The 26885-nt window shown below is 55.6% G+C and overlaps 2 protein-coding genes across 3 annotated transcripts in view; one reads left to right on the forward strand and one right to left on the reverse strand.

The window, feature by feature from the left end:
- Cib1 (calcium and integrin binding 1 (calmyrin)) overlaps positions 1 to 2503 on the forward strand; it is a 3741-nt gene extending 1238 nt beyond the window's left edge. The window contains exons 3-7 of the mRNA XM_005381532.2: positions 184 to 292; positions 1156 to 1306; positions 1440 to 1558; positions 1635 to 1723; positions 2266 to 2503. Of these exons, the coding sequence (XP_005381589.1) occupies positions 184 to 292; positions 1156 to 1306; positions 1440 to 1558; positions 1635 to 1723; positions 2266 to 2287 (490 nt within the window). The 3' untranslated portion in view covers positions 2288 to 2503. The remainder of the gene's footprint in view (positions 1 to 183; positions 293 to 1155; positions 1307 to 1439; positions 1559 to 1634; positions 1724 to 2265) is intronic.
- An 885-nt stretch (positions 2504 to 3388) lies between these two features.
- The window catches only part of Sema4b (sema domain, immunoglobulin domain (Ig), transmembrane domain (TM) and short cytoplasmic domain, (semaphorin) 4B), a gene marked incomplete in the record, with an annotated part of 36081 nt that continues 12584 nt past the window's right edge, over positions 3389 to 26885 (reverse strand). For both annotated transcript variants that reach the window (XM_013512481.1, XM_013512482.1), the window contains 14 exon segments: positions 3389 to 5048; positions 5297 to 5382; positions 6784 to 6950; positions 7223 to 7338; positions 7452 to 7662; positions 8606 to 8756; positions 8847 to 9028; positions 10010 to 10161; positions 10256 to 10369; positions 10602 to 10713; positions 11194 to 11292; positions 12830 to 12892; positions 13026 to 13189; positions 26790 to 26885. In XM_013512481.1, coding sequence (XP_013367935.1) covers positions 4306 to 5048; positions 5297 to 5382; positions 6784 to 6950; positions 7223 to 7338; positions 7452 to 7662; positions 8606 to 8756; positions 8847 to 9028; positions 10010 to 10161; positions 10256 to 10369; positions 10602 to 10713; positions 11194 to 11292; positions 12830 to 12892; positions 13026 to 13189; positions 26790 to 26885 — 2456 coding nt within the window.

Below are 26885 nucleotides of genomic sequence, written 5' to 3' on the forward strand. Positions count from 1 at the left end.
AAAGGGCTCCAAGCCTGTCTCTTATCTCCCTTCGGGTGACCATTGCCCAGTGACTCAGAAGTTCTTTGTGTATGGCTTAGCTCCTACCTGGTTTATAAGGGGCTGCCAGTCAAGGAGTGGGGATGCAGTGCCCTCAGGGAGACCAGAGAGGAGAGGACCAGCGACTTCCCCTCTCTCTGCCAGAGCCCACCGGCGGTTTTGTGAGCTGCTTCCACGGGAGAAACAGAGTGTGGAGGACTCCCTGCGGGAACGTGTGTCCTTCGAGGATATTCTCAGTCTTCCAGAGCTCAAGGTGCAAGCCCTGCACCCTCTTCGTGCACCTTGCTTTGCTAGATCCCTGTCTTCCTGCCACTCAACATAGATCATGGGGTACCTGGTTCTCATTCTGATCTCTGTTCCTTCTTTTTCTCTTTCCTTCTTTCCTCTGTTCCTTCCTTTTCTCTTTCCTCTTTCCTTCTTTCCTCTGTTCCTTCCTTTTCTCTTTTCCTTCTTTCCTTTCTTCTTTCTGGGCTACAGTGAGTTCAAGGCCAGCCACAAAGATACAATGAGACCCTGTCTCAAAAATAAACAAATAGGCTGGGCATGGTGGTGCACACCTGTGATCCCAGTGCTCAGGAGGCTGAGGCAGGAAGATTGCCAAAAGTCTGAGGCCAGTGTGGGCCGAATAGTGAGTTCAAGTCTAGCCTGAACTAGTAAGACCCTGTGTCAGAAAACAAAACAAAAATAGGGCCAGGGATGTAGCTTGGTGGCACAAGCACCTGCCTGGCAAGCACGAGGTTCTGAGTTCAGTTCCCACTACTGGAAAAAGAAAAAAAGGCTGGGGGAATAGCTCAGCAGCACAGTTCCTGCCTGGCAAGTGCGTGGTCCTGAGTTCAATTCCTGGCCATATATATAATTTTCAGCCCATCTTGTCCTCTTGCTTTGGCTGCCTTTCCCAAGGTTTATGTCTTTGAGCTGGGCTTCAGGAAGCCATCCCGCCTCTTCTCCAGCCGTTAGTTGGCTCCTGTGCCCCTGGCCTCCTGTGCTGGTACAGAGTGCCCATGGCCTGAGCTCCCGGTGCTGGCACTGTGACCTTTTCCTCCACTTTCCAATGGGGGTGTGGTGCGTGTGTGACCCAGGTTGTGTCTGTGGCATTGACAAAAGACTCGTTCCCAGGCCAACCCCTTCAAGGAGCGAATCTGCAAGGTCTTCTCCACATCCCCTGCCAGAGACAGTCTGAGCTTTGAGGACTTCCTGGACCTCCTGAGTGTGTTCAGTGACACGGCAACCCCAGACATCAAGTCCCACTATGCCTTCCGCATCTTCGGTAAGGGCCTGATTGCATGCCACATCTGCACAGCCTTCGCAGTGGCCCTGCTTGGGAAATGGGAGCCTCTGGTGCAGCTGCAGAACTCTTTCTGACTGCAGTTTCTTCTTGGTTTCCTGTGTGTGCTTGCTAGATTTTGATGATGATGGAACTCTGGACAGAGAAGACCTGTGTCGGCTTGTGAACTGTCTCACGGGTGAGGGCGAGGACACTCAGCTCAGCGCTTCGGAGATGAAGCAGCTCATTGACAATGTGAGTGGTGGCCTGGCCAGGCCTGGACATGGGAGGGAAGGGCTGGGGCTCTGGCCTAAAGCTCTCTGGTTCCCAGATCCTGGAAGAGTCCGACATTGACAGGGACGGGACCATCAACCTCTCCGAGTTCCAGCATGTCATCTCACGTTCACCAGATTTTGTCAGGTATGATGGTGGTCCCCCTGCCTTCCAGGTACTCAAGGTCATCTGCTGCATCTGGATCTGGGATGCTATTATGGGAAGTGGTACTGAGGCGAGAGAGAGCTCTAGGTCCCTCTGAATGTTCCTTGTCATTCTTCCAGCGGGGAGGGCACCAACATATCCATACATAGCCCATTCCAAAGAAAGGTTTAAAGGAGAGGCGAAAAATTTCGGTTTAATTCCTACTTTGCTATTCCATCAGAAAACCTAACTTAGGCTGAGGCTTGGGGCTTAGTGGCAAAGTATGTGCTTAGCGTGGGTGAGGCCCTGGGTTCCATCACCAGCACCAAAAAACACAGACAAAAGTCAAAGAAGGAAAAGGTGCTGGGCGTGGTGACGCACACCTGTAATCCCAGCACTCGGGAGGCTGAGGCAGGTGGATTGCTGTGAGTTTGAGGCCAGCCTGGGCTACAAAGTGAGCTCAAGGCCAGCCTGAAACCCTGTTTTAAGAAAAAAAAAAAAAGGAAAAGGGAAAAGAAAATCAAACCAACTCTTTTCTTGTGCAGCTCCTTTAAGATTGTCCTGTGACTGCAGCCCCGGTGTATATCTTGGCATACCCTGTCCAAGACCTTCCCACTGCTGAGCTGTGGCCAAGGTCATGCCCACGTCGTTGGGGCCGGCCAAGCTGGCCCAGCCTGGAGCTGGCACTGCAGTCGGCCGGGGCAGGCAGGGCCCTCCCCGCTCCTCACTGCTACTGTCATCGCCGTTTCTACTGATCAGTAATAAAGGTTTTAGAAGTTTTGATCCTTGCATGTGACACTAGAAACACTGTTGGGAAAGACTGGGCTTCTAAAAACCTTTGATCAGTAGGAGTAAGTCCCATCTAAAGAAGGGGCCAACAGGAAATCAAGCTGTACTTTCCAACCCTACCCACCCGACGGCGGAGTTCTCCCTCTTCCTGATTATGGTGGTGGTTATGTGGATTTCTACAGGTTTTGTGTTTTTCTTTTTTTGAGATGAGAGTCTATGCCTGGAATGATCTGCAACTCCTGGGCCCAACTGTTCCCTGCACCTCAGCCTCCTGAGTACCTGGGACTGCAGGCACCTGGCATCCTGTCCAGCAATGTGTTAAAATTTAAAGGTGGGGGCCGGGGATGTAGCTCAGCGGAACAGTGCCTGCCTGGCAATCTCGAGGCCCTGAGTTTAATTTCTGGCACCAAAAAAAAAAAAAAAAAATTTAAAGGTGGCACACTAAGAAAAGAAAGCCAGTGTTGCCAAATGATCACTTGAAAAATTTAAAACTGCAGAGTTCAAAAAAAGAGGTTCCTGCCAGGTATGGTGGTACACACCCCTGTAGTCCCAGCACTCAAGAGGCTGAGCCAGGATTGCCTTGAATTTGAGGCCAGCTTGAACTACATAGTAAGACCCTGCGCAAGTGAATGGTTGCCTAGCATGCATGAGGCCCTGGGTTCAATCCCCCGATAAAGCAAGGAAATAGAATAAAGGGGTTGAGGTGAATGGAGTTAACCTGCCCCAGGAACTGTGGTCCACTGGACAATGTCAACCACTGGCCCACCTGCTTCTGGCTCCCTGGGGCCTAGAGAGAGGAGGTTCAGGGGACCCTCTGATCAGTCTCAAAGAGTACAAGTCCTTGAAGAGGAAGGATGATGATTAAACAATTCTTCAGACTTTCTTTTAAAAAAGAAAAAGTAAAGTGCATTTTATTAAAAAAAAATACAAAACCCACAGGTGTTCGGGACCCTGTGCTGGGCAGTGTAAATATCCCTTGAAGTGGAGACAAGTGAGGCGGGGAACAGGGCTGGGGAGAAGCCAGGCTCCACTGAGTTCCCTGTGCTCGAGTCTGAAGAGGGGCTGACGTGCTACAAAGGACACACAGTTCTCAGGCTGGAATGAAGGAAGGCAATCAGCAGTCTCTTCCTGAGGGCCAAGGGCCACGTGGTCACAAACTCCTGGGCTCACACTCCTCCCTTGTGGCCACAGCCTGATACAGGCTGGAAAGGTCCGCAAGCGGGATCTGAGCCCAGGTCCTGGGGAGGGCTGCAGAGCCAGCCAGCCCTCTGGTCCCTGAGGTGCAGCTGATAGCAACGAGCTACATCCTGGCCAGCTGGCATGAACTGGCCACCGGCTCTGGTGAGAAGGAGCAGCGGGGCGGGAGGCTAAGGCAAAGGTAGAAGAGGCCAGTTGGCGCAGGGTTTTCATCTGTCCTGCACCACTTGGGATGTGTCCCCAGCAGTGCTGGGAGGCGAAGGGGAACTGGTGGTGGTGTGTGTGTGAGGCATCTCCACTGTCTCTTCCCGCACCCTCTGGTTTCACATTTTCAGCTGTTTTATAAACAAAGGGCTCAGTTTATGTAAGGAGCACTGTCCTGCCCAACCAGGCAGCTGCCCGGCCCTGGAGGATAGACCCCCTCTTCATAGAGGACCGTCGGGACACCAAGCTGGGTGGCAGGGGCCTTGCGCGTGGCTGCAGAACAGCAGGCTGAGCGGCCCCCAGGCTCCCAAGGGCAGGCACCCCCGCCGTATGTGAGGTGCAAGTCCAGCTGACGCTGTCCGAGCAGTCACAGCTCTGAAGCCAGGGTGGCCTTGTCACACCACAGAGTCACGGATCTCAGAGCCCAGGCGGACTCGGGGCCGGGGGCACACGGGAGACACCTCGACAAAGCTGTCCTGGATGCTGAGTGGCCTCTTCTCAGACTCCGTGAAGAGCCGGGGCCCTGGGGAGCTATCTGACAGAGCCTGGTAGCCTCGGTGGTCCAGCGGGGTGCTAGGGGGGCCGACGCCGTTCAGCGGTCGGGTCTCAGGTGGCAGCACCACAGGGCGAGTCTTGGGGTGCACAGTGGCACACTCCCCCTGCTTCAGGAAGACCTTCATGTTGTCCCGGTGCCGGTAGAGGAAGAACAGGAACAGAAGCACCACGGCGAGCCCGAAGAGTGTGCACATCACCAGGAACTCGTTCCAGTAGGACCTGTCCACACCCCAGCTGGACCTGCCGGCAGCTGGCGCGCTCACCCGTGATGTGTTGATGATGACAGGGACGCTGCCACCCCGGTCTGTTCGGTGTGCCAGCCCATCCTCCACCACTTCCGGGCAGTAGCTGGCCACGAGCTGCTGGAAACCCTCCTCCTGGGACCAGCACTCGAAGACCCCCAGCCTCTCCTGGCTGCCCACCAGCAGCAGGTCCCCAGTGGGCAACACCTGGTAGGAGGACGAGGCATTGAGAGGGGCCTTGTCATGCAGCCAGTGCCGGGTGGCCAGGTTGGACAGAAGCGGGCAGGCCAAGGTGTTCACCGTGTTGGGCCGGAACTGGACGTGCTCACACGGCTTCCGGCCTGCGGGGAGAGGAGGCATTGGGTGGAAGGTGCCGCGGTCTACAGTGGCCACAGGCTCACCCCTCCACCCCAGCTGTGATGGGCACTCTGGGGACTCTGAGGGCTGTCTCAAGCTCACTTTGGGAACCCTGCTCACAGAGCTGGAGGGAGGACGATGAGGAAGGGGATCTGTCCCGCCAGTGCCTGGAGGAATCACCCCAGTAGATCCTCCCCCCGCCTCTCCCCACAGCCTTCAAGGGTTCCCTCACCTGCTGTTATAGAGGACCGAGGCTTGGCCCAGGACATGTTGCAGAGCTCCTTAGCATTGCCCCCTTCAACGTCCTGGATCCACGGCCTGAGAACCAGAGAGGGTCTGGGGTCAGCCAGGAAACCCTGAGCCCACAGACACAGACTCGGACCTGGGGAGGGGACCAGAGCCCAGGACACACCAGGCCCCAAGCACCAGGTCAGAAGGAGACTCGTGTGCTGATTCCCCAGCCCAATGGATCTCTGAGCATCTCCTGTGTGCACTGACTGCAAATCAAAGCAGGGAAGGCCATTCCCTTGAATGACAAAAGCAGAATGTGCCTCTCACGGCTTGCACAGACTTTCTGAATATGCATGTAAATATCCAAGTAATACACAAGCACTGACCTGCCTCCTAAACCTATCTCAATGCCAGATTAACCAGGGGCATCTACCGCCAAGGAACATCCTACATTCCTAGCCTTTTTTTTTTTTTAACCATTATTTTAAATTTTGAGACAATCTTTAAGTTTCCCAGGCTGACCTTGAATTTGCAATCCTATCTCAGCCTTGCCAGTAGCAGGGATTACAGTACAGACATGTGTCACCACACCTAGCTCCTATTTAGGTTTTTGAAATATGCAACAAACATCAGATGTACCCATGTATGAAGCAAGAATGCCACAGAGAATCTAATATTCCCATGCCTTAGGCATGTAATAAATTTGCATTCCTTTTCTATTAAAAAAAAAAAAAAAACACCACAAATGGGATAGATCCCATGTTTGTTTAAAATATTTGGGTTTTTGTTTATTTTACACATATGAAAGCAAAACCAGGAAGGACACAGTATCAAAACTGATTCCCTGGGGAAGGAGCAGTTTTTTGTTTGCTTATTTGGGTTTTATTTTTTTGTATATGCTGAACTATATATCCTCAGCCTCACATGTAGTTTTTATTTTGTTTATACTCAATTCTTTTTTTTTTGAGACACATTGTCCTTGAACTCACTTTTGTAGCCCAGGCTGGCCTCATACTCGTGACAATCCTCCTGCCTCCGCCTCCTGAGTGCTGAAATCACAGGCATGCACCCCTATGCCTGTCTACCAGCCTTTTAAAATTTTTTTTTAATTAGGCAGGGTCTTGCTAAGTTCCCTAGGCTGGACTTGGAACTTGTGATCCTCCTGCCTCAACCTCTTAAGAGTGCTTGGATCTGAGGCACGTGCCACCACTTCTAACTTAATACAAAAATTTTTTAGCCCTTACCTTACTGTTAACTAAAACATGTTCACATGCCAACCAACATTCTACCCGGCTTTTCACAGCTGTGACATTTCATACCCTACCAACCCTGGTCCCCTTTAGGCAGGGAAGGCAAACACAGACTACCTGAAAGGGACTGTGGGGCTCATGAGCACTCAGACCAAGGCTGGGTGTAATGAGACCCTGTGCTGGGCCTACACAGACCGGGAGCGGGGCGATGGGCCCGACGGCCTCTGGGAGCTCTCACCTGGAGGTCAGCTCTGGCTGGTAGAGGCTGATGTCCTTGCAGCTAGAGCCACTCCAAGCACAGTAGGGGTCGCGGGCGAGGACGCAGTCCCCACAGCTCCGGTACAGGCTGCAGTTGGCCACGGGCACCTGGACTACACCCGAGTGGGATGCCGCATACAACAGTCCCTGCACAGCCGGACCCCAGAGATGAAAGGCGGGCATGGGCACCCAGGGCCACCACCCACAGCCACACCTGGCTCGCTCACCCGCTAAAGCTACCCCTAAGGGGACTATCATCTCCCTGGTACCCTAGCTTCCCGACGACCTATGCACCAGGGTGGATTCCATAATGTTGCACCTTGCTGGGGTGGGAGAGGGTAAACCAGGTAGGGACTGTCCAGTGCCGAGTTGAGCACCACCCCAAGCACATGGCCTTAGTTCCTTCCTTGCCCACTCACCCTGTGGCTGTCCAAGAGCAGGTTCTGCACGGGCTGTCCTGGCGAGAAGACCTGCAGCTCCTCAATGATGTGCATCCTGGGGCCGACACCCACCGCCTTGTGCAGCCGGCCATCACCTGGGGTAGGGACACATCTCAGGCCTTGCTTGCCATGGCCCACTGCCCGGTGACTGGTGCCCTGCACCTGCCAGCCATGCTCCTGCCCTGACCTGCTGGGCACAAGAGCTTACCAGTGCCCAGGAAGAGGACGTCATAGGTGCGGCCCAGTGCGGAGACACGGTGCACGGCCACTCGCTGGTAGCGGGCGCGCAGCTGCAGCAGCAACATCTGGCTGCGCACCTGGCCGTCCATCAGGAAGTGGTCCTTGAGAAAGTTCAGCACGCGGTCTGGGAGGTGCAGGGAGGAGTAGATCTTCCGCTCCCGGGCAGCGTTGGTGATGCACTGAGGAGAAAGACAGCAGCGTGAGCCAGAACGGACGGCCCTGTCTCCCCGGTGGGGAAATCACCAAGGGCAAGGCCAGGGTGTGGGGAGACCTCATTCACACCTGGGCCTCAGGCGCCATGCCCCTCTTCTTAGCCCCCAGCACCCTTCCTTCCACCCCAGCTCTGAGCAGGACCTAGCTGGAGAGGAAGGTGTCTCCTGGGGAGACACCTGGCTGCCGGCTGCCTGCTGCCTTCTGCCCATGAGGATTAACACACTGGGGGACCCCTGACCAGTGGCACATGTTGTCATCACCCCCTTGCTTGGTCCCTCTCCACTAGGCTGTGAGCTCCTTTAGTTAGCAGGTCAGGGTGACCAGAGCCTAGGCAACAGTCCTGTCTTCTTTCCTTCCAGCCCAGTGGGCTCACCCAGAAGCAGACCCTCTCAGAGGACCGACTCCTGCTGGCCGCCCTGAGCGGGGCCCATGGCTCACGCTGCCAAGAGGTAGTACTCAGGCACACGCCTTTCCTGCCATTCCCTTCCCTCTCACCCTGCTATTCCCTCACGCTGCTCCCAGGGTCCCCACCCGAGGGAACTATGAGCCCTCAGACCCTCTGAGGGTCTGCTTCTGGGGGAGCCCACTGGGCTGGAAGGAAAGAAGATAGGACTGTCGCCTAGGGTTCGGTCACCTATGACCTGCTAAGGAGCTCACAGCCAAGGGGAGGAGGAGGGGATCAAGCAAAGGGGCGTGACAACAAGTGCACACAGGGCCCTGATGGGAACTCATGCCCAGCCTGAGACGGGTAGGGCTGAAGACATCTCAACATCCCCGTCATATCTCAGTAAGCAGCGGCCTGGGCGTATCCCCGGTTTAAAGATAGGAGAACATCCAGAGAGGCTGTGTGATCTGTCCAGGCCCCCAGTCCTCCCAGCCACACCCTAAGTAGCAGGCACTGATACCCACCGACCCAGGCCGGGGTGTGGGCACCGGGTGGGTCACCGTATACCACTGCTGAGTCTCGCGGTTCACTTCCTTGTAGAGGCCGCTGAAGGCCCTCTGCACATCGTCCATGGTGAAGACGCACACGGCAGAGCCCTCGGTGGTACCCCCGTTCCTGCAACACAGACTTTCGATCAACCCCAGAGCCCCGGGCAGGCCCTGGCTGCCCTCTGCCCTCCTGTGCCTGGCCAGGCCCAGGCCCTACCACTGGGATGTGAAGACCCCGTAGAAAAGGGTTTGGCGCCAGTCCTGGGGGCTGGGGCTCAGCGTGAAGACATCCTGCAGCACGTTGAACGGGAAGCCATCATCAGGCCGTGAGCACAGCAGCTGGGCCTTGAGGAAGGACGTCCAGCGCTGCTGCAGCACCCGCTCACCACCCTCGTCGCCCTGGAGGAGGGAGATAGGCGGGCTGAGGCACAGGCACAGCTGGGGCTGCCCCACCATCCCCTCCCAGTATTCGCCGGACACCAAAAATGAAGGGGTAAGAGCCATGGCATAGGTCCATCTAAAGTCAAGAAAACTTCCAGGAAGGCCAAACTTGGTGGTACCCATCTGTAATCTGGCACCCCGAGAGGCTGAGGCAGGAAGATTGCAAGTTCGAGCCCAGCCTGGCTCAGTGGTCCCTTCTTATGGTCTTGGCGGGGTCATAACATTAGTAACAGTTCATGTTTAGGGGCCGGGCATATAGCTCAGTGGCACAAGCGGCTGCCTGGCAAGCGAAAGGTCCCGAGTTTGGACTCCTGGTACCAAAACAAACAAACAAAAAAGAGTTCATGTTTAACCAGGGACCCCCACACACCTCAGAGCTTCCCAGGGATGAATTTAAACACAAAGCAATTCTGAGGTTGGTGGTATTATTATTTCCATCTGACAGGAGGGAGCTATTCCACCCAGACGGTGAGGCCCCTGCCCAGCACCCCAGCATTCTGGGAGTCGACTCTGGCAGCAGGGTCTCCAGAGTCTCTGTCCTTAAGCCCACTGCTATGCCCCCTCTGGATCTTTTATGGGGGGCGGGGTACCAGGAATCAAACTCAGGACCTCATGCGTGCCAGGAAGGCACCCTGCCACTGAGCTAAGTCCCCAGCCCCCCACCTCTGTATCTTGTGAGTCATTTTTTTTGTTTTTTTCCAGTACCAGGAATCGAACTCACAACCTTGTGCTTGCCAGGCAGGTGCTGTGCCACTGAGCTAAATCCCCAGCCCCCTTGTGAGTCATTTCTGTGTGTACCTTTCTGTATCTTCACACTAAAGAACACCAGTAAGAGCTCTTTCGGTTTAAGAAGGGCATGAGACAGGCTGTTGGCCCAGCTGTTTCCCCGAGGCCTGAGCAAAATCTGAGGTCCTTTACCTGCGGATCCCACACACTCACCTTGCAGATACGGGCCACGCGGGACACGATGGTGTTCTCAAAGAACTCGAACTCCTGGCCGGTCTCGCTGAAGAAGAAGTAGATCTTGTCATCGTCACCGTGTGAGCTGCCCAGGCTCTCAGGGATGTAGGCCGAGGACACAAAGGCAGGATCTGTGGGGGCCAGATGGGAGCAGAGTCAGCAGAGGATCCCTGGGGCACGGCCCCTCCTGGGCACTGACTGCCTGCTGGGCAGGGTGAACTTCACCTTGCAGCCAGTTGAGGGAGCTCTCGGTCTTGGTGGGGCGCAGGCTCTGGCTGCGGGAAATGGCCGGGTCGTTCCCCTGGAAGCTGCTAACTGTTCCCGTGTAGAGCTCCCCATCTGCCAAGAAAACGTTCCCATGCGAATGGCCGCCTTGGCCAGGCCCCTTCTCCCCACTGGGGGCCCAGAGTGACCCGAACACCATCCATCCTGCCTGTAGTGGGCAGAGACGGAAGCAGGAACTTGGAAAACGTTAAACCCCAGGGTGGGCTACAGTCCCGCTGTCACCCTGGGAACCGGTACGGGGACCCGCCTGGCCCAGAGCTGGGCCCCCTCCTGCCCTGACACTCACCAACCACCAGGGCTGTGGACTTGAAATTGGGGTCAAAGGGACAACGGCCCTTGCCATCTTCCAGGAGGACATTCCCCGCCTGGTCCCGTGCCAGGGTGAAGTTCTCCACGCTCTGCAGGGGGACAGACAGGCGGGCTCAGGAGGGCCAGGGAAGGAGGAGGAGAGGGGGCAGCCAGTGGAGAGACCACCAGCAGGTACAGGGCACAGGAGAGGAGGGTGCAGGTGTCAGGCCGTAGCCCTCGCCTGGCACCAGCTTGGTGCTACCTGGTCTGGGATGGGCACTGTCACACACACCTCCCCCAACCCCACAGGATGTGAGAATCAAAAAGTGATTAAAACATCACAGGCCAAGCAGGGTATTTCCAACTCCAAAGCTGGGGACCCCCTCCCAGCCCCCAAGGCTGCCCTCTGCTAGAGAGGGCCAGGGGTGCGTGTTGACAGGCGTGTGCGAGGTGACAGCAGGTCTGAGCGAGGCAGGGGGTAGGGGGCAGGTCCAGGGTCGCAGGCCTCAGGGCTCTCCAAGGAAGCCCCCCCACCAGTGCCAGGATCGGCGCCCCGGGCAGAGGAGGGGCCGCAGGGCGCGGGCACTCACTATGTAGGTGCACAGAGGGCTGAAAGCCGCAGTGCCACAGGTGAACAGGTGGCTGCTGTTGAGTGGCAGCAGGATCTTGATGTAGTTCTGACAGTCGCGCTAGGGGGAGAAGGCACAGGATGAAGGCCCAGCCTTCCTCCCCAGGGCCAGGGCCAGGGCCACTGCGAAGGACACCCTGGACTGGGGCACGTGAGCGTGGGAACAGATGAGAGAACAGAAGCTTCCTGCAGAGGGGCGGGTGCCACGAGTGCACAGCAGGGGCCTTGGGCCGCCGTCCTTGGGTTGGCAGCGGTTCCTTCCATCCGGCACTCAAGGCCCTTCCAGAGGCTCAGTGGAGCCCCAAGGTCCCTCCTGACCAACTAGAGAGGAAGTCACAGCCCAAGGCAGGAGGAAACACCCAGCCTGAACCCCGGGACCCAGGCACACAGCACCTGGGACCACGTCTCTGCCCAGTGCTGACCACCCCCTAGCCTGCACCCAACAACTTTCCGGCCTCCTAAGGGCAGGGCAGCTCCATCCTCCCAGTGGCTGAGGCACTAGGCCTGGAGTTGCTCGAACCCCACAGTTTCCCACCCAGAACTCCTACTGGCTCCATCTTCAAACATGACCTTTTTCGTTTGGGCTTTTGAGGCAGGGTCTTGCTATGTGGTTCAGCCTGGCCTCAAACTCACAGCGCCCCTCCTGCCTCAAACACATCTGGAATCTGACCACTTCTCACTGCCACATCTGCAGCCCTTTTTTATTTTTTGAGGCAGGGTATCGCTTAAATTGCTCAGGCTAGGCTTAAACTTGTGATCTTCCTGCTTCAGCCTCCCAGAGTGCTAGGATTTCAGGTGTATACCACCATACCTGGCTTGGCTATTTTCTCTTTTCCACAATTGTATCTCCACTGCCTGAAGTAGAGAGGCATAAATAAGTGCTTAACTGATCCTGGGATATAGCTTGGTGGAAGCACCCCTGCCTAGTGTGGCCGAGGCCCTGGTTTGATCCCTAGTACCACAAAAAAAAAAAAAAAAAGTAGACCAAGTACTTAATAGAGGGTTTGCTGAATAAGGTACAGCTAGTCAGGGGTAACCAAGACTTGAACCTGTGTCCTGACCCCAAGTCTGGTGCCCTCAATGCCACCTGCTGCCTGTGGGACTAGGAAGCTTCTGACAACAGCAGGCCTCCCCCAGGGGAACCTTGGCTTGGGCCAGACCCTACCCAATAGTTCAGCCCCAACCAAACCAGCCTCTCTGTCAGACCTGCGACATTAGGGACCATCTGATGATACACAGCTCCCCACTCCCCCATCCCTGCTCAGGCTGGAAGCTGATGTGTACAGGGATTTATGTGGCTGGTGCCTTACACCTATGAGCTTGCTGTAGCCTGAGGAAGTCCGGTAACACAGGCATCCTTGTCCCCATCTTACAGGTGGGTACACTAGGGCTGGGCAAGGTCAATCAACTTGTCCACGCTCCTAGAGAGTCTACATCTGGGGCTAGAATTTGAACCCAGATGTGGCTGCTGTCTCAGAAGCCTGTGGCCTCTCCGCCAGCCCTGGCTGTGCCCACCCCCACCTCCTGCCTCTGCCAGGTACTCCGCCCGACACCCCCACCCCGCCCCCGTCAGCCCTGCCGCCCCACAGCTGGCTCACCTTTGGGTCCTTGCCCTTGAAGCTGCACTGCTGCTTCCTGTCTGCATCCGCAGGCCATAGCAGCTAGGGGAGAAGGGGTAAGTGTGTGGGAACCCAGGGGTCCTCAGGCCACCCTCCTCACCCACCCACATCCTGGAAGCCAGAAGGTCATGCCCCCTGCTGTCCTCCTACTGGCTGGGCCAGCGAAGCTGCTCACCTGCTGGTACTGCCCGCCTGGCAGGAAGCTGGCACTGCTATTGAGTGCGAAGAGGGTCTCCCGGGCACCCACATACAGGGTGCTGCCGTCCCTGCTCAGCAGAAGGGCGGTGTAGTTGGAGACGTTTTGGGCTTCAAACTTGAGGATTGGCCGCTCTTTGGAGCCTGCGGGAAGAAAGATGGGTGTGACCTGGGTCTCCCAGGTCAAACTTGTTGTACAGACCTCTAGAACTTAATGAAAGGTGGCCAGGTTACTGGAAGGCAACCAGCCAGGTGCTGGGAAGCCAGGGGCTAGCAATGGGGTGGGGGCCGGTGTGATAGGGAAACAGCATGCCTGGTCTCTCCAACATTATATAAAAAGCAATGGGCTGGGCTAGGCGTGGTGGCGCACACCTGTAACCCAGCACTTGGAAGGCAGAGATACAGGAGGATCACTATGAGTTAGGGGCCAGCCAAGCCTACACAGTGAGGTCAAGGCCAGCCTGGGCTACACAGCGAGAACCTGTCTCAAAAAAAGAGGCAATGGGCGGGCATGGTGGCCCATGCCTGTCATCCCTGCACTCAGGAGGCTGAAGCAAGAGGAGCACTTCCAGTTTGAAGCCAGCTTGGACTACTTGTAAAGGACAGCCTGAACTACATAGTGAGACACTGTCTGAAAAAAAAAGCAGCAATGCACAGAAATGTACGTAAAAGGACGTTAATTGTACCACCAGGCACATGAATGAAACAGTGGAAACTGCCTGAGTCGGATCCTAGGGTCAATGAAAATAAATGATACTCTGTTCTGTGGACTACTACACAGCTGGCAACAAGGACGCTGTATTAGAAACTAGTAAAACAAGGAGAAAGCGGTACAAGAAAGGTGTGGTCAGACTACAAAGCAAACTATAAAACCATGGATTCTGAGTACAAAACAGAAGACAGGAGAACATTTAACACTCTCCTTGAGTGTTAAATAACAGAAGACAGGAAAACACATTGAACACTCTCCTTGAGTGGCACTGAACCAAAGAGAAGGAAAAAAGCCGAGTGTGATAGCACATGCCTGTCATCCCAGGACTCAGGATGCTGAGGCAGGACGATCACCGTGAGTTCAAGGCCAGTCTGGACTACATAGTGAGCTCAAGGCCAGCCTGAACCGCATAGCGAGACCCTGTCTCAAAAAAAAAGAATTGCTGCCGAGAGAAGGGAATGCACACAGTCCACGCTGGGCCCTGCGGCCAAAGGTGGCTCACCCTAACAGAGTAGTGCAAACGGGCCCTGGTCTTCAACTCTGACTGCCAGCCCTGGGCTCTCCTGGGAGACTCGTGGTGACTGAACAGAACGCAAATGTTATCAGCCTTGGGTCACGGCACCGTGACGCAGTGCGCGATGGGGCAGGGACGTGGCCAGGGAAGAGTGCAGACTCTAATCTTCCCGGGGTGACGAGGGTCAGGCAAGAGGCACACAGTGGCTGGGGTGTATTGCAAGGCCCCGGGTTTGATCCTCAGTACTGAAAAAAATAAAGCAAAAAATGAGTATTCCAGACATTAAAAAAGAAATAGGGGCTGGGGATATAGCTCAGTGGCATAAGTGCCTGCCTGGCAAGTCCAAAGTCCTGAGCTCAATTCCTGGTACCAAAAAAAAACCAAAAAAAACAAAAAGAAGTAGAGCCACATGCTCTACTGGTGTGGTGCCACATGCCTGCAATCCAGGGTTTGAGAGGCTGAGGCAGGACGGTCACAAGTTAGAGGCCAGTGTGGGCAACTTAGCAAGACCCTGTCTCAAAATAAACAAACAAACAAAAAATGCTTAAAAAAGCGATTTGGTGGTGCTGGCAGCAGCGAGGACAGTGACAACAACAACAACGACCGTGGTGCCCTTTAAACACATTTGTGTTTAAACGCTACCTCTGCACTATGCCCCCAGCCTCAGTGTATCAGTAAATCCCAAGGAAAGTAAGAGAGGAAACAATCACTGGCAGAATACTGTGTGCTGGGAAGAGGTGGGAAGGGGCGAGGAAGCCGCATCTCTCTCAGCAGCCAGTCAGCAAGTCAGATGTGTAAGAAAGGCAACATGAGCTGGGCACGGTGGCTCATGCCTGTAAGCCCAGCACCTGGGAGGCTGAGGCAGGAAGATTGCTACAGATTTGAGGCCAGCCTGGCCTACATAGTAAGTTAAGTGGCAGCCTGAACTACATAGTGAGACCCTACCTTCAAAAAAACCACCAACAACAAAAAAGGTGGCACGAGCATTTTATTTCACAACATGGAAGAAATCACCAGACAGCACGAACATCGAGTGACTGTGAGTCGCCCCCTTAGCCAGGGAGAGACCACAACAGGTTGTGCTCTCTACGAGGAGCCTTTGCATGCTTTTCTAAGAAATTGTATGCATGTGCCTTTGATACAAAATTTAAGTATTCCTTGTTGGAGAATGAGAAGAAATACCAAGTATCTATCGCTATGTGAAAATAAAGGTTATAAAACAGTATATGGAGTCAGTTTTTTATTTTGTGCAAAAAAAACAGAAACACACAAAGAACCAGAAGACTGTATCACAAAATGCTGAAAAATGGGCCAGGAGTAATGGCACACCCTGTAGTCCCAAGAAAGGTGTGGTCAAAATACAAAGCATAGACATACCCTGGAGGCTGAGGCAGGAAAACCCCCCAAGTTCGAGAATAGCCTAGGTAACTAGAGAAAGGAAAAGAAAAACCTGAACAAAAACAAAAACACCCTGAAAAATTGGATCCCTGGTAGGATTACAGGTAATTACAAGCTATTTATTTCCCTTTTCCTTTATCATTTCTAGATTCTACAATGTGCAGATTGTATGTGTACAAAGTAAAAGACATAGAAGAAAGCACACCCACAGGGTATTCTATGCTCTGAATTACCAGTGTTTGGAGAGAAATTATTTTTAAAATGCTAAACAGCTCATAAGAACAGAAAAACAAGTGAAAGTAGCCCCCTGACTGCAGGGCTCGCCCTGGCTGACCGGTGGGTTGTGACCATGCAAACAGCCCCCGAAGCCAGGAAACAAGAGCAGTGACAGACACAAAGCAGTGGGGAGACAGCAGCACGTGGTCCAGATGTTGAGATTTTACACCTCTCGGCATGGTTCCAGAGGGAGAGAAAACGCAAAGGTAGTAAAATATGAACAGATGTAGTGGCACACACCTGTAATCCCAGCCGTTGAGAGGCTGAGACAGGAGGATCATTGTGAGTTCGAGGCCAGTCTGGGCTACAAAATGAGTTCAAGGCCAGCCTGAACTGCATAGTGAGACCCTGTCTCAAAAGACACACACAACCCCTACCCCCTGACATACACCCATATATTAAACTCAGCAGGGAGAGGATAAAACATCTGAAAAAGATGTCTAAATCACAAAGGATGTGATTTAGTCTAAATTACAGTCTAAATTACACTGCAGCTCGTAAGCTACTAGAGATTGGTGGCACCATTAGCACTGAGCCACCTGGTGACCGAAGAGAAAAGGGAATGAAGTTACTTTGTCTTCACCGTTGCTTACAGCAAGAGGCTGAGGAAGGTGCCAGCAGTGACCACCTCTGCCAGGGCAAAGGCTCTAACACATCCTGACACAATCCCCTCCACAAGCCAGTGTGTGTCTGCCCTTCTGGGCTCTGATCCTGGAAAGAGACACCATCCTAAGGAGACCTTCCTTAGTCACTGCAGGTTTCCACTGTGAAGGGGCTATGCTAAGCACACTGCAGGTGCAAACCTTAGCATTCACGAGCAGGGACTCTTTTATGCCCAGTTTCCAAATGGGGAAATCAAAGCTCAGAGAGGTGAAGCAACTTCTGCCGCGCCTTCCAGCAGAAAAGGAGTGGGAGTGGGAGGCTGACACAGGAAGTTTCCTCCCTGAAACCTCACCCACCCAGCATGGGATGCAGCGGTCACCTGTCCCTTGAGCTTCTGCCACTGCTGGTCTGGTTGGGGGTCTAAGAAGGAACAATTCCCCGGTTTGCAGGGGATTCTGGAGCAGACACCCAAGCATTGAGCAGGGCCTCGGCAGGGCAGACAGAGATCAACTTGGGGCTCACAGGAGTCTGAAGGGGCATCAGAGAGACCAAGACAAATCACTACCGAGCCCCCTTAGCTCCTGCTGCCCTGTATTTCCGGGACACGCAGGGCTGTAGCCGTCCAATGCCAGCACCCGGTTGCTGCGCCAGAGCGGGAGGCGCACCCACCCGGACGGGTCCTGCAACTCCCAGCGGGAGGCTACCCCTGGCACCGTCCAAACAGAAACGCCAAGAACCAGAGATAAGCTGAACTCCCAGGTGGCAGTGTCACCACACTCAGACCTGGCAGGTTGGTGCCAAGCTGCCCAGGGTCCTGCAAACAGAGCCCGGGTAGCCACACGTAGCCTCCAGCCGCACTGGGGGCACTGGGACAAATGACAGAAGGAGAGAAGTGGAATGTGGAGCAGTGGGCAAGGCGCCTCCGTGCCAAGCCTTCCTATTCCGGGGAGTTTGGCCTCAGCCCCTTCCCCAAGCCGCAGAGGATCGTTGTGAGTTCAAGGCCTGGGCTACAAAGTGAGCTCAAGGCCAGCCTGAACTGCATAAGGAGACCCTGTCTCAAAAAAGACAAAAAAAAAAAAATTAAAGCCATGAAGCACTGAGGACCTTGGCCATCAAGATCCCCTAGTACAGGGCCGTGGATATAGCTCAGCAGCACAAGCGCCTGCCTGACAAGCGCAAGGTCCTGAGTTCGATTCCCAGTACCAAAAAAACCCCAAAAAACCAAAAAAAAAAAACAACAGAAAAAACCAAAGATCCCCCAGTCCTTGGGGCTGGCATCCCCACAGGGCAACTCAACAAGGCAATGCAGCCCACAGCCCGCAGCCAGAGACTGGGGCTCCAATCCAGCCCCCACCACTCGCTTTTTGTTTTGTTTTTCTTTTTTTTTTGTTTTTCGAGACAGGGTCTTGCTATGTACCCAGGTTGGTCTTGAACTCCCTTGGTAGCGCAGACTGGCAGCGGCCTCAGCCTCTAGAGTGCTGGGATGACAGGTGCGTACCGCCCACGCCCAGCTTACTGGATGACTTCTGGAAGCCTCACTTTCCTTATCTGTAAGATGGGGACAATAATAGCAGCCTGCCTCACAGGGCTGTGATGAGAAGAAATGAGCGTGTGTGTGTGTAAATAATAATGTGTGTAATGACCCACATTTACTAAACGCTGTACTCAAAACAACTCTGCACACGGTCTCCCTGCACCGGCACAGCGTCTGGCACACGACCAGCACTCGAGTGGCTCAAAAACAAAACCCAAAGCCCTGCAGGAAAATCCAGCTTGGAGAGCGGTGCCAGCAGGGCAGGGCGATAGGGCACTGGCTCCTTCCACACGGGCACAGCACCCGGCCCCGGGCAACCCTGACCACACCTGAGAGGCTCCCACGCAGGCTCCAGTGAGCACAGCTCAGGAACGGGTCCCACGCATGAGTGGGCCTGCGCTCAGCTGTTCGAGTGGTGCTGCTGCCGAAGCCCTTGGTGTCTGGGTTACCCCAGGGTGCCAGAGTGACAGCACAGCCCCTGCCTGGGCCTGCCTCTGTGTGTGTTTGTGTGTGTGTGTGTGTGTGTGTGTGTGTGTGTGTGTGTGTCTCTCTCTCTCTCTCTCTCTCTCTCTCCACAGACCCGCAGGGCTTGTCTCTGCCTGTGTGCCCGCTCCTGGGCACTCTCCGTGCAGAGGTGACAGTGGGGTGTCACTGCATCTGCCCCATGAGGGTTGGTACCCTAGGGTCAGTCACTTTTATGCTGTTCTCTGTTGTGGCTTGAAAGCGAAAGAGGCTGTCCTCCAATCAGACACCTCCAGACCCATCCACCTGGCTGCCACTCCCTGTCCCCCTACCAGGCCTAGGCCAGGGCTCCTCCGGGGCCAGTGCCCCTCAGGGCAGCTACCTCCCAGGGGAGGAACAGGGCTGGCTGGGGCTGCCCCACACCCAGCTTCCCAGGAGGGCACACTGGGTTGGGCACACAGGTGCCACCCAAGGGTGACCCCACCTCAGGGGCACAGGCTCACAGCAGGAAGTGACAAGGGAGAGACTCAGCCCCCAGCCCCATGTTGAGTCTCTCCCTGTCCCTGTGACTCAGCCGGAAGCTTGGAGCTCTCTGAGCTGAGACGGGAAGAGGGCTCAGCACCATCCCCACCCTGGGCAGTCCCCAGCCTGGGCCAGCCAGTGAGCCATGGCAGTGCTGTGACTCAGAGCCACACCCCACCTTTCTCCTGTGTGGCGAGACGCTGACCTGGCCCTCACACCCTGCCCTCCACAGGCCCCGGCAGGACGCGGCCAGCAACTGTGGCGTCAGGCCAAGGGGTCCTGCGATGAGGAGGCAGTCAAGGGCCCCCCCTCGCTCCTGGAGGGCCTGAGCAGGGACAAGTCTCAGCGACCACATGCCAAGTCAGAGGGACCCTGGCCATGCACACCAGCAGGAGTGCCACCCCATGCCGTGTGCTGACTGGGCCAGTCAGCACAAACTAGGGCACAGCTAGTGACCCAGGTGTACTTCCGCTCCCCTAGGATGTATGAGCACCAAGTCATGGCTTGGCGTCATCAGGCCAGGGCAGAGCACAACCAGGGCAGGGTCCCTGCCAGGAGGAGGGGTACAGGTGAACTGTGTGCCCAGAGTCCTTCCCATGGGGCCAGGAAAGGCATTGTACCACTGTAATTGCAGCACTCTAGAAGGCTAAGGCAGGAGGATCTCAAGTTCAAGCCCAGCTGGGGCAACTTAGTGACTTAGCGAGACCCTCCTCCTAAAACAAAACAGAAACACTACTTCAGGCCCCAACACTGAAGAAAGAAAACGAAAGCTAAGTACTGGACTTCCTGGGGACAATGTACGCGTACCGGGAACGCCTCTCCTGGCTGCCCATGCCAAGGCCCCAGCACTCCTCTCAGGGCCCCATGTGGCCTATATGTAGGGGGGACTCCCTGCCACAGGGAAGGACCCCAGGTGGCCTATATGTGGGGGGGACTCCCTGCAGCACAGGTTGTGGCAACCGCCTCAGCGCCTCCCAGAACCAAGGTTGTTAGCGCCTCCATTCCTTGCCCAGGGTTCACTTTCTCCTGAGGCCTCTACCCATGGGCCCCCTTCCTCCTCATAGCCCAAGGACACGGGAGCCACCAGGCACAAGTGATCTCAACTGCAGCCCCAACCTCCCCAGACTCACCCAACCCGGAAAGCAGTTTTCTTTTCTTTTTTTTTTTTCCCCGGTATCGGGAATCAAACTTCACGACCTTGCGCTTGCCAGGCAGGCGCCTGCACCGCTGAGCTAAATACCCAGCCCAGGAAAGCAGTTTTCTTCAACATCCATTCTAGAAACTTCTGCACCTTCGCCATTCCTTAGGCAAACTTATGGAGAGCGGCAGAACGTGACTGTCCCCACTCCTCCCGCCTGCTCTCCCCAGGGGCAGGCCCCACACTGGGCGGGTGGGTGTCAGCCCTCCAGAGCCAGGGATGGCCCTTGCCCTGTCTGTACCCAACCGTCTCCAGGATCACGGCGTGTCTCCCTCTGCACCTCCACCCCACAGAAGATAGCACTGTAGCTATTCAGTGCATGAAGTCACATAATCCTACCAAGACGGCGATGGGGTTGGATTTGTGGTCCCCCTTTTTCAACTAGGAAGTGGTGGGGCTAGGATTCGAACCTGTGCCCCTCTCTTCCAAGTCCATTTCTAAGCACCTTTTAGCTCTCAGGACTGTGCTCCAGAGCATGTTGCTCTCTGGGGTCGGGCATCATCCCCGCGTCTCACTCTGAGAGCAACACCCATGCCCTCACTTCAAGCACGCTGAGGCTCTCGACCCCAGGCCCCTTCTTCCAAGGAGACCCTCTGTGAACACCACCCCTTCCAGTCGCCTCGCTGGGTTGGCATCAGTGTCTCTGTGACCTCCACTGTCACCATGCCCCTCCCCCATTGCAACTGATGACACAGAGCTGCAACTCAAGGTCCCCTCTGTCATGTCTAATCTCAAGCCAGGCAGTCAGCTCCGTCTGCAAGGTCCCTTTGACTCAAGCACATACCCCTGAGACTCCGCTCCACCTCCGACAAGAGGCCTTCCTGGAGCTCACAGTTCCTTCTCTGAGTGCCCACGGTTTCCGTTCACACCTCTCACAGGGCACCAGTGACACTGTCTCTGCCACCAAGCCAAGACACCTCAAGTATCAAGATGGATTCTTACTGGTATTTGTGTCCCACATTTGTGACAGGGGAGTTCCAGGGAACTTTGTCACAAATGTTTGTTGACCGAACAAGCGAATGACAGAATCCTCCACCATGGGGTGCTCTGGTCCAGAAAGGGGCTGCAGATGAGAAGGGAGGCAGAGGACAGTGGACAGCCAAGAACTACCTGAGAACCCTGACTTCATCACTGACCAGCTGTACAGCCCCTGCAAGTCACCTACCCTGTCTAAGGCACAGGCCCTGTGGGAGATAGAGATGGTGGATCTCTGGGGGCTGCTCGGGTTCAGGGTCCCACCTCCTGCTGCCTTCCTTCCCCATTCCCCTTGCCCTACTCCTTGTTCCCATGCAGGACGGACAGCCTGCTTTCTTTCTCTTTTTTTTTTTTTTTTTTTTTTAATTTTTAAGACAGGACCTCGCTATGCAGTTCAGGCTGGCCTTAAGCTCACTTTGTAGCCCAGGCTGGTCTCGAACTCACAATAATCCTCCTCCCTCAGCCTCCCAGGTGCTGGGATTACACGTGTGCGCCACCACGCACGGCTGGGCAGTCCACTTTCCTGGGCAAGCACCCACACCATGACCACCTCACAAGGCCACTCTGGCAGGAAGCTGGGGACAAGGAAGGGGATAGCGCGGCCACCTGGAGGCAGGAGCGAGGGCCTCCGCAGACGTGCTGCTGCCCAGATGCTTGCTGTGCTATGGAAAGGGGTCGGCTTTGCCCAATCTTTTAAGAACCAGAAACCTGAATTTTTATATAAAATTTCCCAAGTTTTAAATATCACTAATTTGGGGCTGGGGATTTAGCTCAGTGGCAAAGTGCCTGCCTGGCAAGCGCAAGGTCCTGAGTTCGGTCCCTGGTACCGGAGAAAAACCAAAAAAATAAAAAATAAAAAAAAAATAAATATCACTAATTGAAATTTTTCTAAGTCACCTGAAGGCCAAACAAATTATACGTCCAGGCTGGCTCTGCCCCTACCCTCATCGGCAAACCCCGTCTGAAACATCTGCCCTGTCTCTGGGTACCAACTCCCCGAACACATCTGCCATATCTGTTGCCTTGGCCATGTCCTCGGGGGCCTCAGCTGCCCCCCCACATCCCCTCCAGAAGCGACCCCAATCTCTTTACCAGATGGGATCTATAAGGCAGCAGTGACTCGGTGGGGGCTGAGCCAGGCCTTTCTACAGCTTTTTGGTACAAATCACAAGAATGGTTCTGGAGTCGAGGAGCTGTCCCCAGCGTGGTTCCTATCTGCCCAGCCACCCATCCCGGGGGCAGGAGCTGTGGGTCCTCTTCCAGACAAGACAAAGCAACACATCTCCACACGCAAGAGTGCACCTGGCACAGCCGGCACCACCCAAGGGGTGGGCTTCCTCCGCCCCCATCGGCCCTCTCCTGAGGATGGCCAAGAGGGGGCCAAAGACAAGAGACAAGCTGGTAATGGCCTGCTCCAATTATGGCAGAGCAGAGAACAAAGGCTTCTGTCTCTCACCACCATCCTGCAGAACCGCTGGCCACAGGCCCCCCTCTTGGAACCCTGCTGGGTTGGAGGGGCTTCCAGGACCCACGAGTACAGAGCACAGGAAAGACCAGGTCACAGGTTTGAGAAGCAGATCTCCGTGAGGCAGACAAAACACCTCCCCTCTGTGAACCCCGGCGACCTAGGATGTCACACAAGACAACCAAAGCCTGGTGCCCACTGCACCCCTGCATCTGTTACCTCCTGCTATATTTTTCCAGGACTCAGTGTGAAACAGCAGCTGTGCCACCAAGTGCCAGAGGGGCTTGGCTGCAGCCCTGTGGCAGAAATGGTCACATAAAAGCAGTGGCTTTATAAAGAGTCAGGAACCATGTTACACGCCTGTGATCCCAGCACTCCAGGAGGCCGAGGCAGGAGGACCACAAGTTCAGGCCAAAACTGGCACCCCCAACACTGCAAGCTTAGAGTTCTCATGGGCTGACATTCAGGCCTTGCTCATCAGCTGGAAGGGACTGGTGGCTGGAGGGTGCAGCTCCAAGCAGAGGCAATCCCTGGGACGAAGGAGTCCTTCGTCAGGGCACAAGAACCAGAAACATTTGAAAAGTGGGTTAAATTAGGCAGGACCCCTGGCCACCAGCAGCCTGTAGGGGCCTTGCTGTGATTTCTACGCCAGGGCAGGTGGAGCTGCACTCCTTGGCCCCGTGTGTGGGGGCAGCGCCTTTGGCCTTGGCTCCTAGCAGAAGGCTGCACACAGCCAGCACTCAGGCGGCGGGCACCAAGCTGGTGCCTATAAACTCACTAAGCCAGGTAGGCAGGAGTTGCTAGCACAGCAGAGGGGACACTGCTCCCCTCCACGAGGACGCAGCACGTGTCAGGCACCATGCCAGACACTTTACATACATTATTTCGTGTAATCCTCTCGGAAGTCGGGAGGTGGGTCCTCCTTGTACTATCTTGGCAACCTGAAGACAGGTTTGGGGGAGGCTGGGAGCTGCCCTGGGGGGCGCATTTAATGTGGGTGGTGAGCCAGCTTCCCCAGCCAGAGTGCTGAAGAGCCTCTGAGAGGCCAGCTGATGGGACAAGGGGAAGACAAAGGCTCAAGCCAAGTTGACGCCACAGGCAGCCAGCAGAAGGCTAAACAAGGTGCCAGCAAAGGGGCCTCTCGGGGCCTTGACCCCAGGTGCCTGCTGTAGGGTTGGATCAGCAGCTACTTAGTGCCAAGAACCCTTTTCTTTCCTCACTGGGGTTTTGTGACTGCAGTTTGCAGGCCCTGGGTTTCTTTCCAGGCTGCTTCAGATGCCGTGTCCAGAGCTCTTCGGTGAGGCACTTCTGGGGCAGGGGAATGGCACATTTTGGTAATCTAATTGCCAAATAAGGAGACTTCTAGCCATGGGATCCCTTCCTGCCCTGTGGCCTGGCTGAGGGCCCTACATCAGTGTCTGTCCTGCTCCTGAGTACACACAGCTCCTTGGAGTCCACAGGGCAGTTTTTGGTAGAAAAGAACTCAAATTCCATACTCTTCACCAAACCATGCCCGTCACAGAGACTTCCAGCTGACCCGAGTCCCTGAGGACTGTCCCCCAGCATTCCTCCCCATTCTGACCACTGGGTGAGAACACAACCCTCCCGGGGGGCCTAGAAAGGTGCTGGTCACCAACAATGAGGAGGGCTCTCCATGACGGACCCCAGAGGCAAAGCACACGGGAAGGGACTGGGGATTTAGCTCAGCGGCAAAGTGCCTGCCTGGCAAGCACAAGGTCAGGAGTTTGATTCCTAGTACTGGAAGCAAAAACAAAAGACCAAAAAAAAAAATTAAAAAAAAAAAAAAAAAGCACACGGAAAGCTCCACTTTAAGGACTGCTATAAACCACAGACATGGCACATGATGGCATCAGGTCCCAGGAGCTCAGGGGACACAGCAGGGAAGGGAAGGTGGCAGGAAAGGGGGTGTGGTCTCCAGTTCCATGCCCTTCTCTCTAGAGGCGCGTGCAGGAAGGGCCCAAGGGCCCCAGGCCAAGCATCAACGGCCACTACAGGCTTGCCCAAAATGGGCACAGTGCCAGGAACATCTAACAAGCCCCCAGGGATGAGGCAGGAAGCTGCCTCGGGCCACGCTCAGAGGGTGTGCCTACTCAGCCACCAGAGATGCCCCTTGGAGACTCCCAGGCAGCCCCAGGATTGCGAGTAGATGGGAGAGGAAGGCTTAGGGGAGGCTCGCAAGGGCCAGGCAGAAGCCCAGGGTTGGGAAGCATTTGGGGTGTGCAGCTCAAGCAAGTGTGGATACATGTTCACCAGCTCAGGTGGCTGGGGTATGGCTCAACTACTCCAGGGCTTTGGTAGGACCAGAAAACAGATCTCCTCCAGGCAGGCCTTGGCCCAAGAACACAGTGGGAAGGTCCTTTTCTTCAGGATTCCCAGCCTGGAAAAGAGTGTAGCCTGCATTTCAGGCCCTCTCAACCCCTCACTGGACACCTCGGCACAGGGCACAAGACGCACGCCATCCCACTGCAGCCTGGGCCTGGTCCCAAAACTGCTCAAGTGAGCCCACTCCTGGGGCTGCGTGCCTGACGCCCCAGCAGGTCCTCTCGTGTCTCACAAGTCGCTCCTGGCCTCTGCTTTCTCTTCACCCTGAGAGCAGCCTCTTCCAGTTCCTGTACAGTACACAGCCCTGGCAAGCCGGCTCAGCTTTCCCAGGGCACGAAGAGTCCATCAGGGCATCTGTCCCGGCCACCTCCCTCTCCTCCCAAGGCTGAGGGGGTGTGAGTGAGTCGTGACCACGACAAAGTAGCAAGGTTGAAGGCCTGGCTCTGGACACACCTGTTCTTCCCCTCTCACTTCCTGAGCTGGAGCACCAAGGGGCTGCGGTCACACGAGCACCCCTGCACGGCCCCACCACGGCAGAACCACCCAGCTCTGCGCAGGATGTGCATAACAAGAAAGAGAACTAACACCTGCAGAGCGGTTTCTCTACCAAGCCCTGTCCTAAGGACTTTTCAAACATGTAATGATTTAACTCTCCCAACCCTGAGCTAGTTGCCATAATTATCCCTATTTTACAGATGAGGAAATCAAGGGAAGGAACCCACAGAAGTAGCTTGCTCAAGGTCACATGGGTACTAAGTGGCTGGAACCCAGGCCATCAGCAATGTTTCAGATAGAGGTTGAGATAGGGTCACTCGGGCCCCCCGGGGCCCTGCCTTAATTTAAGTGCTGATTCCAACCTTTCCTGTTGTAAATAGGAGGCTTTTAGGGGTGGGGATGCTGTAAGCAAGGAGTCTGGTACCGTTTGTCTGTAACCTCTAATTTATACATGCTTTATCCTAATTCATTCGATGTGACAATCAACAGGTTAAAGGGCGTGGAGAAAAAAACATCTGGCGGGCATTTATCAGCCTGATGCCCAGGTAACACCTAGTTTCACCGAACCCACAAGATACCTTTGCAAGGTACTTGGCCCGAGCCCATTCTGCAGAAGGGAGCAGAAGGTACTCCCTTTCCCTGTAGCAGACATAGGCTTGGGAGCCAGGTCCCTCTAATTTCTAAAGCCCAAGGCCCCAAGAGTAGCCGGAGAAGCTACCGGAAGAAAGGGAGCAGACAGAGGAGAGCGAGGCCCGGGGAGGAGTTCACAGGGGCAGAGGCCAGCACCGGGAAAGCAGTCCGCCCCCCAGGGCGGCGCTCCCAGGTCATCCTAAGGAAATCATTCCCGAGGCCTGGGGACGCGGGGACCCGGGGCTGTGCCGTGGCTCCCTGGGCTTGGGGGGTTGTCAGAGTCCGGGTGGCGGGGAGCAGGGATCAGGCGCCGGGCTGCCCTCTGCGGCTCCAGGCCCTGCCGCGACTTGCTGGAAAACCCGGACCTCAGTGTTTATAGTGGTTCCAGCGCCGTCCCAGCCCCCTCCGCCCCGCGCCGGGCTCTGGTCAGCGTCAAAGGCCAGCAGGTAGCACCCGCAGGGCGCGGGGGCGGCACCGAGAACCCCCTCCCTGCCCGCCCCGAACGAGAACGGAAGAGAAGGGCCGCAACCCGCAGCCCCCTCGCCTCGCAGGGACAGAAGCGGGGTCTGCGCCCGGCCCGCCCGGCCCTCCCGGCCCTCCTTTGTCGCGGCACTCACCCAGCGGCAGGCTGATCCGGGGGCCGCTCGCCCGCGCCGAGGCCGGCGACAGGAGCAGCAGGGCGAGCAGCAACAGCGGCGGGGCGCGGGGCGAGC

This window comes from Chinchilla lanigera, unplaced genomic scaffold (assembly GCF_000276665.1).
Source record: "Chinchilla lanigera isolate Chin_1 unplaced genomic scaffold, ChiLan1.0 scaffold00015, whole genome shotgun sequence".
Classification (NCBI taxonomy): Eukaryota; Metazoa; Chordata; class Mammalia; order Rodentia; family Chinchillidae; genus Chinchilla; species Chinchilla lanigera.